The 14208-nt window shown below is 42.5% G+C and overlaps 1 protein-coding gene across 4 annotated transcripts in view; it reads left to right on the top strand.

Moving 5' to 3' along the window:
- Nucleotides 1-14208, top strand: part of KCNC1 (potassium voltage-gated channel subfamily C member 1) — a 123347-nt gene that overhangs the window by 83786 nt on the left and 25353 nt on the right. For all 4 annotated transcript variants that reach the window (XM_064714894.1, XM_064714891.1, XM_064714892.1 and 1 more), the window contains exon 2: nt 487-1420. In XM_064714894.1, coding sequence (XP_064570964.1) covers nt 487-1420 — 934 coding nt within the window. The remainder of the gene's footprint in view (nt 1-486; nt 1421-14208) is intronic.

Raw genomic sequence — 14208 nt, 5'->3', positions numbered from 1 at the left:
CCACCAGTATTTACTAGCACCTTTCTGAGATCTGAAATATCACAGCTCTCACTAAGCTGAGAGCAGCCATGGTACTGCTGAGAGAACGCCGAGAAAAGTACTGCCTGGCAGCTGTCCTGGAAGGTGTGCTCTCTCTTTAAGGCAAGGAAGTAACAAAAGACTAAGATCAGGAAAGTACAATTTCAATATGTCCTTAACCTTCAATCCCACAGACAGTCCTGAGATTAAAGTGCTTGCTTAAATGTACACTCTCACTAAGGCACTATCTGTATAAGAATGGATTTTAACATGTTATACTGCTTTCCCTCCCAGGCTGAATGTTAGGCTGTCTTTGCAGGTGAGACTTGGCATCTTAAGCCCACAGGAAGAAAGCTTGGCATAATAGTCACATTTAATACAGCTCTTGCCTCTCCCTGATGCTTCAGAATCAAAGCCCCCGTACTTAACCTACGGTTTAACATTTCTCTCATATCTTTCTTTCCACAGTATGTGGCATTTGCCTCCCTGTTCTTCATTCTGGTCTCCATTACCACCTTCTGCCTCGAGACCCATGAGAGATTTAACCCCATTGTGAACAAGACAGAAACTGAATTCATCGGGAATGACACCCAGGTGCGGCACTACAGGGAAGCAGAGACGGAAGCCTTTCTCACCTACATCGAAGGTGTCTGCGTGGTCTGGTTTACATTTGAGTTCTTGATGAGAGTCACTTTCTGCCCAAACAAGGTGGAATTTATCAAAAACTCTTTGAACATCATTGACTTTGTGGCCATACTGCCTTTCTATCTAGAGGTTGGACTCAGTGGCCTGTCTTCCAAAGCTGCTAAGGATGTCCTGGGCTTCCTCCGTGTAGTCCGTTTCGTGCGAATCCTGCGAATTTTCAAGCTGACCCGCCACTTCGTCGGGTTGCGGGTCTTGGGACACACCCTCCGTGCCAGCACAAACGAATTCTTGCTGCTCATCATATTTTTGGCATTGGGCGTCTTAATCTTTGCCACGATGATCTATTATGCCGAGAGAATAGGTGCTAAACCAAATGACCCTAGTGCCAGTGAACACACACACTTTAAAAATATCCCCATCGGCTTTTGGTGGGCTGTTGTCACCATGACGACCCTGGGCTACGGAGACATGTATCCTCAGACTTGGTCAGGCATGCTGGTGGGGGCCCTCTGCGCTCTCGCTGGTGTGCTGACCATTGCCATGCCTGTCCCTGTCATTGTGAACAATTTCGGAATGTATTACTCCTTAGCTATGGCTAAGCAGAAGCTACCAAAGAAAAAAAAGAAGCATATCCCGAGGCCACCCCAGCTGGGATCCCCCAATTATTGTAAATCTGTCGTAAACTCTCCACACCACAGTACTCAGAGCGACACTTGCCCACTGGCCCAAGAAGAAATTTTAGAAATTAACAGAGCAGGTAGGAAACCTCTTAGAGGAATGTCCATCTGACCGTTAACCTCCATCCCGCGTAGTGATTTAAGATTCAGCCAGACTGCTTTCTTAGAGCAATGGGTAGCACATTTATCCATTCTAGTCCCACCATCACACAGTGAATAATATGTGTGAAGTCTAGGTTGCAGGGACAAATGGTACAGTGGAGGCTGATCAGCAAAACTAAGCATGAGAGCACGCTCTAGGAGCCCAAACTTTGGTCCTGGTTAAGGGCATACAAGTCTCAAGATATTTTGGAAAGCTGTTACATCTAGTGGAAGAATTTTGAGAGTTCTACAGCTGTGTTGCTGGACTGTGTAATGCATCTCAGAGGCTCCTGAGAGCTGAATGCTTCATAGAGCAGAGTAGGAGCCAAGTACTCAGCAATTACAGAGCTTTCTGACAAAACAGGGCTGGAATTCGAAACAGCCAGATGCTTTCTCATTTGTTCCCATTTGGGATCTTTCAGCTGTTTTAAATGGCAGATATTGTACATCTCATTACAGAAACTAGGTGCCTAGTAAGTTGAAGGGACAACTATACCATCATGCATATTCATGAGACAATCCAGTCTCTTTCTGATGATTAACTGCAAAGTAGAACAACAGCTCAAATTCTTGACACTAATGCAAAATGACTCACTCTGAGACAAGACTAGAAGTAAGGATGTTTATTCCATGGCATGCAAATCAATCTATTCTATAATATTCCACTAGAATTTAGCATTTAGAACTATGACAAGTTTTGAACCACATTTTCTAAAACATACTCCTTTTGCAAGTATGGGTTGGTGAGTTACAGCTCTTTCAACCTTCTAGCAGCAAAGGCCAACTGGAAAAGGTCTGACTGGTCATTACCGACTGGTTTGGCCTAAACAGTGATTGCCTCATTCTTATTTTTAATTGTACTGATTTATGTTAGCAATAGGTGAAACCAGAGCTAAATTAACCATTCTAATTCTACTGGGAGTGGGGAGGGAAATGGAAAGAATACTAGTCACCATGGAATATATTATAATATCCCATGGCTAGTGGTTAATTATGGGAATATCTCAGTTCTATGAGACTCCTATAGCACACAAAATTACGGGGCTCCAATCTGATTTTTTAAACCCCATAATCTACCTCTACCCATGGAATATCACTATCTATTCTATGGAGTAATTTGAAAGTAGATAACCACGTTGAAAACAATGCCAACTTCATTTTTGGCAGATATTCCAGCCAAGTTGCATAGTAGACATTCTTTAGCCTTTTCAGAATGTCCCCCTGCATTATATTAGAAAGGACAGATCGCCAGCCAAGTGATCTCAACAGATATAGAGTTCAAAACAGGTGTTTTGGAAAAGCTAGCATATACCTATGATGGTCTTGTGTTATCATTTTTTGCTTTGAAGAAAATTCTGATTTGTTACTCATTGTGAGTGAGATATTTTCTCATCATCTCATAGCCATGCATGTTGATGTCATTGTGAGAAGCACAAAGAAAGTGAGACTTTCCTTTGTGTGTGACTTCACCAATGCCAATGCTAATTTTGGAGGGGAAGAGCTGGTGGGAATGTTTCTCTTCTTTCCTATTCTCTTTTCTCTTCCTTTCCTATTTCTTTTCCCTTCTGTGCAAGTATGTAAAATCCATTCAAAAGGTAAATAGCTTTCATTTTGTTTTTATAAAGGCTATTTCCATTGCAACAGGCCAATCACAATTCACGTGACTGATAGACTGTACCAATTGTACCCTTGGCGCACACAAGCGATGGTTCTGTCATCCATTCCCCTCAGGTTGCAAATGCTTATCACTGCTCATGTTCAAGCAGCAAACTTCCTCATAAAGCAGATGCTTTTGTGGTATCATGTATCAAGAGGGAAAGAGGGCACAGCAGTATTGTGTGTATCCTACCATGAGCAATGTGCCAACTGCTCCATGATAGGGTGCAAAAAATGCCAGACTCTGAGGTACTTTAGCAGTCAGCTACAGCATGAAATCAGCTCAGAAATCCCTGGCTTTATAAAGCTCCTTCTATTACCTACCCTGGTCCTCTCTGCGAACTGGAGGACCAGGAACTCTATAAGTTCAGTACAATTCCACCCTGGTATCCTGAGAATATATGTAATTTTGGTTCAATGTGGAACTGTTTCACCACCACCAGTGCTCTAAACTCAGCTGTTACCACAATATCCATGAAGTATTGATAGTAGCAGCAACTTACCTATTTCTGCAATAATTAAGAGAGACTATTTTTATATACATATACAAGCATATATATATTTTAAGAAGCAACAAAGCACACTTACACTTCAGCTAACAAAATTGTAACACTGTAGCTGGAGTTCTGTTTCTGATAATTATTATGCACCACTAGCAACAAAAAATATTGCCTGCATCTTTAAGTTTCCAAATAGGGAAAGATCTATATGTGTGCAGGAGAAAAGCAAAAAATACTACCATCAGGACCAAACTGTTAAGACAAGATCCGCATTGCCTCGGATGTTAAGTTTCATTTCTGTAACATGAAGCATTCACAGGAACTGACTTGTTTTTGAAACCATAACCAGCACTATATGAATACAGGGATTTGCAAGCAGTGAATATCTTTAGATTGGTTAACATCATCTAACTGTAAACAACTAGATATAGTTAATATTATAGCTAATATTGCATTAGGAACACAGAATGGGTGCCTAACTTTTCTAAAATAGTGTCCAAGTTGTCCAGCATATTTCTTGTAATTTTTAACTGTAAAGGTTCAGTGTGACAGTGTCTAGGTCACATAAGATCGTGTGATTTTTATCCAATATGTTATTAAAAAACAAAAAGCCTGCTTAGTTGCTCAGGTGTAAAGGACATCACATGAAGTTATTAATTCTATATATTATTGGTAGTGGAGTGATTAGACACATCACCAAACAGGGCTGAGCATGAAGCAGTTCTACACATGAACTCTCTCTCTCATTCTTCGAGTCAGCCCTTCACATCTGTTCCTGGTCCATGCCCTCAGGGCCAAGGGGGCTCTGCAGAGAGCTCAGCACAGCTCTGCCTGGGGCCTCCTCCCAGGATAAGGAGCACTTTCCTGGCACAGGCATGCAAACAGCAGAGCTTTGCCCACAGGCTGCACAGCTGCTGCCAAAGCTGCTGTGGTCATTTGCAGCCAAAGCAAAGATGCTTTGAATTTAAAGACTGGCAGGTTTGAATTAAATCTTTTTATTGCCCCCAACACTCTCAGCAGCTCAGTCATGGGCTAATCTACACCTGGCAGGAGGGTATCTTTAATTAACAGCACTTGATTTTAATCTGTCAGAGTTCAAGAACAACAGTTTCATTCTACCTTACCTCCCCTTCCTGCAGCAGCTCTTCCTGTTTTCCATCCTGTCTGATCCCACCAGTGGGTGGCTGGGAAACCAGCAAAAGGGAGGAAAGGCATTTCAGAGTAGAGGATGACAGAGCTAGAGCTGCAGGCAGACCTTCACCAGCAGTATTAAGAAAGGAGAAATTTCCTCTATACAAATCATTGTCTGCTTAAAGAGTGCCTGGTGAAACTGGGCCTGATACAGAGCAGCAGATTTCACCTGACCAATTTGACCAAAACTCCTTTACCTGGGGATATCTCAAACTATAGAGAACAGGTGTCCCCCCTCACTTAACATACACCACCAAATTCTAACATCTCCATGTCAAAGGATTAATGTTGTTATAACGCAGTGCTGTTTACAGGCCCTGTTCAAGATCAGGGCGTCATTTTGGCATCACTTTATACAGGACAACCACTATACTGCAATCAAATACCCAACAGGCTAAGTGGACAGCAAAGATAAAATTGAAATTATCTCCAATATTTTCAGTTGACACAGGACTTAATTTAATTGAGGAAGATTACTTGAAAGGTCTGTGGCAAAGTCACTAGTTGAATACAACTAAAAAAGCATCAGTCAACCATAGTCTATGGTTGACAACACTGTGCTGGACTGTCTTTTATCTCAAGGCTTGAGTATTCTAAACAGTCAGTATCATAACAGAAGTAGAAAAAAAAAAAACAAAAAAAAAAAAGAAAAAATGAGAAAAAAAAAAAACACCAAAAACCAGAGAAAGATGGTTCCAACCACTTAAACATGACTTTTGTCCCAAACCTCACACTATCCTACAGGTATAATAATTTAATTCAGTACATAGTGAAACATTTTAAGACCTCAAAAATTGCAAAGCAAATATTAAAAGCTCTCAGCTTTGTTTTTAAAGTGTTGCCCAGTTCCTCAGCCCTTCTCTTACATGAGCTGTGTGCTCACCTGCTGGACCAGTTGACTGCATGGTGACATCTCAGAGTTGTCACTGGATGAAGCAGTGAATGTAACTTCCCAATATGTAAAAGAAATTTAGAACAAGAATTCAAGAATTCATAACTTCATTTGATGCCTACAGTACTGTCTGGCGCCACATAGCAATGGTCTAAAGAATGCATTCATAATACATAAGCCAAGGAGATAGGTTATTTGTGATTTGTTCAGAGATCTACCCCACCCTTTTATTCTTTTCATAAATATATTTACAACACCAGCCCAAAAAAGGTTTATATTGACTTTAACATGGCCAAATTAAGAATTTCTCACCTCTCTTATCCACTCTGCATGCGTCTTCACTTAAGCTATACTCCAAAGATATCCTTGTGCAGGCTCTTTCACAGTGTACTTGTGGCAAAATTCTTTATTCAGTGCACGGCTGTAAAATACACAAAAAAATTACTATAACTGAGGCAGCTAAGAGAAGAGGGGTAATATCTGTCATTACTAACACAGACTTCAGCTTCAGAAAAACATTCTGTCGTTCTTTTACTTCTCTGCCCCAAAGTCAATTTTCAATAACCCACTCCTGGACTATCCTGATGTCTGAATAGTTAAAGTAATCCAAGTCTAACACTGACAGAAGGGAGCTACAAAGTTGCACTGACTCCAGTGTACTCCATGGTCAGATGAACTGGAACAAACTGTTATGTTAGGAACCCATTATTTCAATGCAATTTCCTGAGAGAGAGCTGATCTCCTTTTAAAGAAATCGTGTGGAATTACCCATTCCAGCTTTATCACTCATGCTTTCTGAAGGAGCTGCTCTTTTCTCAGGGCTTCATTTTTCATCTCTTCTGTCATCATAACCTAAATAACCCTTATTCCTTGTGCAACACACTGCCTCTAACGTCAGAAGTGTGCTGAGCACTGTAATTCTAGTGCCAGTGCTCAGTGGGAGCTGGGAACTCTAGGCAGCTCTTGTCAGAGGCCCATTCTGCTGCCTAACATTTCACTGCAGCTTGTGAACCTCGGTGGCTTTGATGGAGAACAAAGCATTGTTAAAGCCATAGGTATGTAGTTACTGTGGTGGTCCTTCAAACCTCCAGGAAGCAAATTCTCTGATCAAGTGTCTCTGAACACTATAAAAAAAGTCTCATCTAATTTTAGTGCCATAAAACCTTTGCCCTTCTCTGTAAGATGGACAATAGATGGCAAAGTAATTGCTAAGAGCTTAGGTCTGTTTCAGCTTAAAAAGCTCAGGTGTTTAAAGGTGTTGGACATAAAAAGTACTAAAAAGGCAATGGAAAAGGTAATAGGGAAGTGTTTTTTCTTTCCTCACTATACTTAGCCTTCCTAGTCTTTAAAATCCAAACCTCCTCACTCCAAAATAGCAAATGAGGTAATAATCACATCTTGATATCACTGATGATGGAGTGTTTGGGATCTAATGGAGAAGTTGCTAACAGCTCAAAACAAAAGGAATAACACTCAGTTCTTCTCATCTAACTTAATTTTAATTTGTCTGTGGCCCCCCTTATATTAGAAGAAGAACCAGGCAGCCTCCAACAGTAATCCACTCATTTATGACCTGAGTTGTCCTCTGAGGGTGTCTTTCTCCATAAGAGATCACAGGTGACTGCAGCTCTAATTCAATATTGTCAGTTAAGTGCCTATAGTTCTGTGGAAGCACTTTGGATCTATTCCTTGCCTCCTGCCTCGTGTGGCATTCCTGCAACCTCACAGCTGAGGGTCACATATAAAGCAGAATCTATAACTAATATAATGTAATACCTTGTTGTACAATTATTCATCAGTCACTTCCTGTAGAGATAAAACCGGTGGGTGTCACTTGTACAACTGTTGACTTTAGAATGTGAGTAAAAAATAACATCCTCTATGTCAAGTAATTTAAAAACAAAGAGGAGGAGCGATGTATCCAAGCACAGTGCTTAATGTTTCATGCTTTTTTCTGGCACTAGGTGAGATGTGAAAAAATACTTATAAAATTAGAAAATCTCACCATACAAGACCTCAGCCAGGGCTGAGGGTGTTTAGGGAAAGGACTGCACTAAGCTAAAAAACAAATGCAGAACTAAATAATAAATTTTAGGAGTTTTCATGCCTTAATAACCTAATGAGCACAAGGCACTTGGAGTCATGGGAAAACACAGATACAAGCACTTCAGCCAAATAAGGCCAACCTGCGCCAATCCTCCAGCATAAAGCAGGTATAAATATGGTAAATCCTCATTCTCAAGCACATGGTTCCTATGCCAGCCAGTGCAGAATGCATTCCTGGAATATGAAAAAGATACTCTTGGCATAAGTTCCTTCTGCTGTACTGAGTATGGTTGGTGTTTGCAGGACAGATGCAAGAAAAGGCACCTCTGTGCAACAAGTGCATTTCTGCTGCAGTACAATTAAACACACCAGATCACTTACCTGTTACTACAAAAGGCCAGGGGCAAGGAGGTGTAGGGTATGAGGTCCCAGTTCTGTGCCCAGTCCACTTGCTTGTATCCCTCTTGGACTATACTTGCTGGATATTTTCTCTGAGCCTTTTGTTGACTTGCTTGTCTGTTTATAAGCACAAAGCCAGAATAACAAGCACTCTACCATTCCTGCTGTCATTGTTCTTTGTATTCATTCATCCACGTTCCATGTCTCAGACACCTTCCATACTGTATAGATCATCATACTGTATTCCTCAGTCAGAGCAGCAATATAAGGTGGTAACATGACTCACCTGACTGCATTTTCCTGTAACCTGTCAATGATCCCCCTGGTGATAGTGAGACTCTCAGGTGTTCGGGGTAGGTATAAGTAAACCCATGAGAGGATCAGGATGAAACTAGGAAGGATCTTCCAGAGCTCTTTGCAATGCAGGATTTCCAGAAGCAACTGTTCTCAGCACTGCATTAAGCACATATCCAATAATGCCTGTAAATAGCAAGATGCACTGGATCGACTTTCCTAGAGCTCCTGTACTTCTCTAGCAGTACCAGTAGGTAGGCAGCCAACATACTGTCACCTCACTTCAAGAAGTAGTACCTGTCAAGGGTGATATTCTCTGGGAGTGACGTTACTATGTTGGCCGAGTTAGTACTGGGAGAGACGGTCACCACCGTCACTGGAGTGCCTTTCCTGGGGACACGGCTTCCTGGAGGGACCCTGGTGGTGAGTAAATGTTGAAGAGGTAGGTTGGGTTGGAAGGATTCTGCATAATTCATGTAGCATACTAAATTCTGCTCTTGTGCAGTGTAAAGTCCTTCAGTACTCAGAATTTTCAAAATATGCAGTAATATAAAAACCAGGAAACTATAATAAACATACGTAGATATTGATTTTAATGACCTTAGAATATTGGGGTAACTAAAATGAAGTTGTTATATAGGAATCTTAATTCTTTTACATGTTCACATTTCTCTCTTTTTTCTCTTTCTCTTTCGCTCTGTTTGTTAACATTTACTTGTTATTGCTCTACGTTGCTTGCGACTTGTGTATGTTACAGACTGTCACATTTTATTCTGTGAAGTTTTTCTCCAATTCCCATCAACCTGAGCTCCATGTTGGGCAGCCGAGGAGATTACAAAACAGTTCTTTATTGCAAAAGAACCAGGAAAGTCACAGACTATAGGTAACTTCACTGAGGTTGTGACACAAAACCTGATGCAAGGTATTAATGCAAAGAGTAAGTACTTGGTATGAAAATAGAGCTATTTAGTCAAATTACTTTCTTTTTTTTCAGATAGTCTGCATGGGAAAAATTAATTTTCATTAATCTCCAGAAGAAAACACTCCCAAACCTACCAATCTAGGATTCTTGTCACTCTCATGTGAAAACCAATGGTGCCTATGTCAACATATCATTGCTTATTTTCAAAGGCTTAAACCCATATTTTCTATGCTGTTCTTCTCTCTGCTAAACTTCCTTTCACACTCTCCAAGTCATCATTTCATCATTTGTCATGCTTTGTCTGTGGTTTAATATATCTTCTACATAATTCTTTTTCTAATGTAATATAGTTATATCCCTTTCACTTTGAGGACCTGATTAAACAACAAGAAAAATGAGCCCCCACCCATGGGATTCACATTGCTTAATCCTGCATGAAGCTCTGTAGCCTGTAAAATTGATTTCTGTAGCCTAAGATTGTCTGGCACAGAAGTATAATTGTTACTTTGCTGAATGATGTCATGAGCAAAGCATTTTGTTTTACAATCTTCCCCAATTACTCCCATAAACTAGTTTTAAAGAATGGTAAAAAGTAGCTGATAGACATTCTGATCCCTTTCCAGAGGGACAGCACGAAGCTTATTGCTTATTCTTAATTGTCAGGAACTCAGAAGTCACTATAGTCATGTACCAACTCAAGAAAAGTTTATTTGTCTCAGGGTGAAGTTCCTTTACTACCTGATTTGCTGTTATGCTCTGACCCCCTCTTAATAAGTGAAGAAGCACAGCAGAGTTTCCATGCAGTCCAGCATAAAAGAATACAGTAATTTATACTGATGCAATTGATGAGTGGACAATGAATATTAATGCAGAGTAAACACTCTCCAGGCAACTAAAACAGAAACACTTGCTAACACAAGTGGAATTTGACTTCAAGAAACTCAAGAGAGTTGGGAATTTAACTGTAAGTACTACCTTTCCATGCAACATCTCAAAGAGAAATCACTGAATAACACAATTCTTTAGGTTGAAAAAGGTCTTTAAGGTCATCAAGTCCAATCTCTAACCCAGCACTGCAAGTCCACCACTAAACCATGTTCCAAAGTGACACACCCACACAACTTTTAAATAACCCTGGGGATGGCAACCTGACCACTGCCCTGGACAGCCTGTTCCAACGCTGGACAACCCTTTTGGTGAAGAAATGTTTCCTGATATTCAATCTAAACCTCTCCAGCTGCAACTTGAGGCTATTTACTTCTGTCCTATTACTTCTTACTGGGAGAAGATCAACACACACCTGGCTCCAGCCTCCTTACAGGCAGTTGCAGAGAGCGGTGAGGTCTCCCCTGAGCCTTTTCTCCAGGCCGAACACCCCCAGCTCCCTCAGCCTCTCCTCACAGGATTTGTGCCCCAGACCCTCCACCAGCCCCATTTCCCTTCTCTGGACTCACTCCAGCCCCTCAATGTCTTTCCTGCAGTGAGGGGCCCAGAACTGGACACAGGATTCAAGGTGTGGCCTCACCAGCACAGGGGGACAATCCCTGCCTGGTCCTGCTGGCAGTACTATGGCTGATCCAGGCCAGGGTGCCCTCGGCCTTCTTGGCCCCCTGGGCACCGCTGGCTCATGTTCAGCTGCTGTCAGCAGCACCCCCAGGTCGTTTCTGCCCAGCAGGGTCCCAGCCCCTGTGCCCCAGCCTGTGGCCCTGTCTGGGGCTGTTGTGCCCAAGGCCAGGCCCCGGCCCTTGGCCTGGCTGACCCTCACACAGCCGGGCCTCAGCCATTGCTCCGGCCTGTCCAGATCCCTCTGCAGAGCCTTCCTGCCCTGCAGCAGGTCAGCACTGCCAGCCAGCCTGGTGTGTCTGCAGCTGACTGAGGCTGCCCTCCATGCCCTCATCCAGAAAACTAATCAAGATTTTGAACAGGACTGGGCCCAGCACTGAGCCGTGGGGAGCATCATTGGCATCGGCTGCCAGCTGGATGGAATCCACTCATCCCCAGACTCTGGGCTCAGCCATCCAGACAGTGTTTTACCCAATGAACAGTGCACTTTTCCAGGTTATGAGCACACAATTTCTCTAGAAGAATGCTATGGAAAACCTTTCTCTCATCCATTAAGTGGGTCACCTTGGTATAGAAGGAGATCAGGTTGGCCAAGCAGGATCTGTGTTTCCTAAATCTGTGCTGGCTAGGCCTGATCTCCTGGTTGTCCTTCATGTGCCACAGGATGGCACTCAGGACAATCTGCTCAGTGACTTTCCCAGGTACCAAGGTCAGGCTGACAGGCCTGAAGTTCCCCAGATCCTCCTTCTGGCCATTCTTGTAACTCAGTGTCACATTTGCAACCTCTCCAGTGCACCAGTTCTGCTGATAAAGGATGGAAAGTGCCTTGGTAAGCCATTCCACGAGCTCCCTCAGTACCTTTGGGTGGACCCCTCTGGCCTGAAAACTTGTGTCTTAATGCTCACGGACCATTTCCCTTTGGATTATGGGAGATTAATTCTGCTCCCCATCTCTGTCTTTCAGCTCAGGGGACTGAGTACCAGAATAAAACTGGCCTGACTATTAAAGACTGTGACAAAAAAGGTGTTACATAGCTCAGCCTTTTCGTCACCCTCTGTCTTTTCGTCACCCTCTGTCATATATCCCTCCTACATCCAATAAAGGATGGAGATTCTACTTAGCTCTCCTTTTGTTGCTAATGTATTTATAGAAAGATTTTTATTATCTTTTATGGCAATAGCCAGATTGAGTTCTAGTTGGCCTTTGGCCCCTTAAATTTTCACCCTGCCTGATCTCATGACATCCCTGTAGTCATCCTGAGCTGCCTACCCCCTCTTCCAAAGGTGAAAGTAACCCTGTTTTTTCCTGAGTTCCAGCCAAAGTTCTCTGTTCAGCCAGGCTGGTCTCCTTTCACCAGCTCACTCTTTGGCACACAGGGACAGCTTTTTCCCGTGCCTTTAGCATTTCCTTATTGAAAAATGTCCAGCCTTCCTGACTTCTTTACCCTTCAGGATTGCCTCCCAAGGGACTCTGTCAACCAGGCTCCTAATGTCTGCCTCAAGAAGTTTAAGGTAGCAGTTCTGCTGACCCCCCTTTCTTACTCTCTAGGAATCAAAAACTGTATCATTTCATGATTCCTGTGCCCAAGATGCCTCCAACCATAACGTCACCCACAAGCCCTTCTCTGTTCACAAACAACAGGTCCAGTGAGGTATATTCTCTAGCTGGCTGACTAGGGAAGTAAAATCTAGGGATATAAAGTCAATGGATATTTTCAGATAGCAAGCAGCTCTTAACTCCTCCACAAATGAAAGTAAATATCTTTGAATACTTGAATTCCTACTCCTAATTTAATCGTAATCATTGCTTAACACAAGAATTATCAGGCAAAAGTGCTGCTGCAAAACCAGGATGCAAAAAAGAATGTAAAATCCTTGCCTTTTTTTTTTTTCTTAAGAAAAAGACAGCTGGGAAAATCTGTCCTCCAGCAGCCTCACGGCTGCTCTACTTCCCACTTCCAGATAAGAGCCTTGTAGCTAAGAAAAGCTAGAGCACAGCAATTCTCCACCCTCACCTCAGCTGTGCCACCCCTGCTCCTGTAGCTTTCTGTCACGATCTCAAAAGCCAGGGAAACCCATCTTCTCAAGAAGAATTCCCCATTGCCAGCAGAGTATGACACAGATAATGTTTGCCACAGTAACAACCCTTTTACATCACCAGGAGAGTATGACAGGACTGAAATACAGAAGAGTAATTAATTTGTGGAACACATACCAATATTTTCTTCAGGGAGCCAGCTGGATTAAAGATCTCTGCTCTTAGGGAATCTCATGGAGATCCTTCTTCATAAAACTCCTCAGGCAGCTACTGTAAACATTAATGGCACATTTTAAATGAAAATGACCCTCATGTTCTGAGAAAGAACCAAACGACACTCAGTTGATCAGGAGTGGGACTATCCACAAACAGTAATAATGGCAAGATCTTCATCTTTCAAGAAACTTACTTTCCTGGCCCTGTTCTCAGCTGCTCCTGCCTGTCAAACCCTTCCCTCAAAACAAGCTCTGAAGTCACCCAATGTCTGTTCAGGAAAGCTGTAGGTACTCAAGCTCTGTCCTTATCTCTTTCAATCTTTAAACAAGGGTAGGAGCAACACTTTCTCTGTTCTTCTGGAGGAAATTGCCAGTCACCTCATTTGACAAAAAAACCCCAAAACTAAGTCTCCTATTTGCTCTGTTCCTGATCTAGAGCTGAGAAAACCCCATTTTCTTTAGCAGAATGTGGACAAATCTGTGACTGTGCGTGTGTTCAGACATTGACTCGTGGGTGACTATGCTCAGATACCTTGCTGTGGATTGTGGGGTTTCTCTCCACCCTGTTTCAGCCAGAGTGATCCTGTAAACACTGAAAATTATTCCCTCTGAGAGTACCTTTCAACTCATCCAGTCTTTGGAATAAGTGACCACTGCACAGGTCTGTAAACACATGGGAGAGGAAGGCCTGGGGGTTTGGGGGCACAGCTATGATCCTGAGATGAAGCAGGGAGAATTGCCACCACCCCTGACACCAACATAACTTCTGACAATACCTACAGGGTAGGCCATGAACTTGTTTCTTGGCAGCTGTTGGAGAATGGCAGTGTTTGCTTCAGGGAAGAGGACTGGGGTGACTTTCCCCATGCAGGAACCATTTCAGCACAAGTGCCACATTTCTAAGCATAGATTGAGGTCAATAAACGTATCATACAATTATGTCCACTGATACTCTGAACATAAGGTGCAATTCAAATAGTTGGAGAGTCAGTGTCAGACTCTTGATTATAAT

The sequence above is a fragment of the Zonotrichia leucophrys genome, chromosome 5 (genome assembly GCF_028769735.1).
Source record: "Zonotrichia leucophrys gambelii isolate GWCS_2022_RI chromosome 5, RI_Zleu_2.0, whole genome shotgun sequence".
NCBI classification, from domain to species: Eukaryota; Metazoa; Chordata; class Aves; order Passeriformes; family Passerellidae; genus Zonotrichia; species Zonotrichia leucophrys.
The sequence above is the reverse complement of the archived record's forward strand: the minus strand, read 5'-3'. Positions and strand labels throughout refer to the sequence as shown.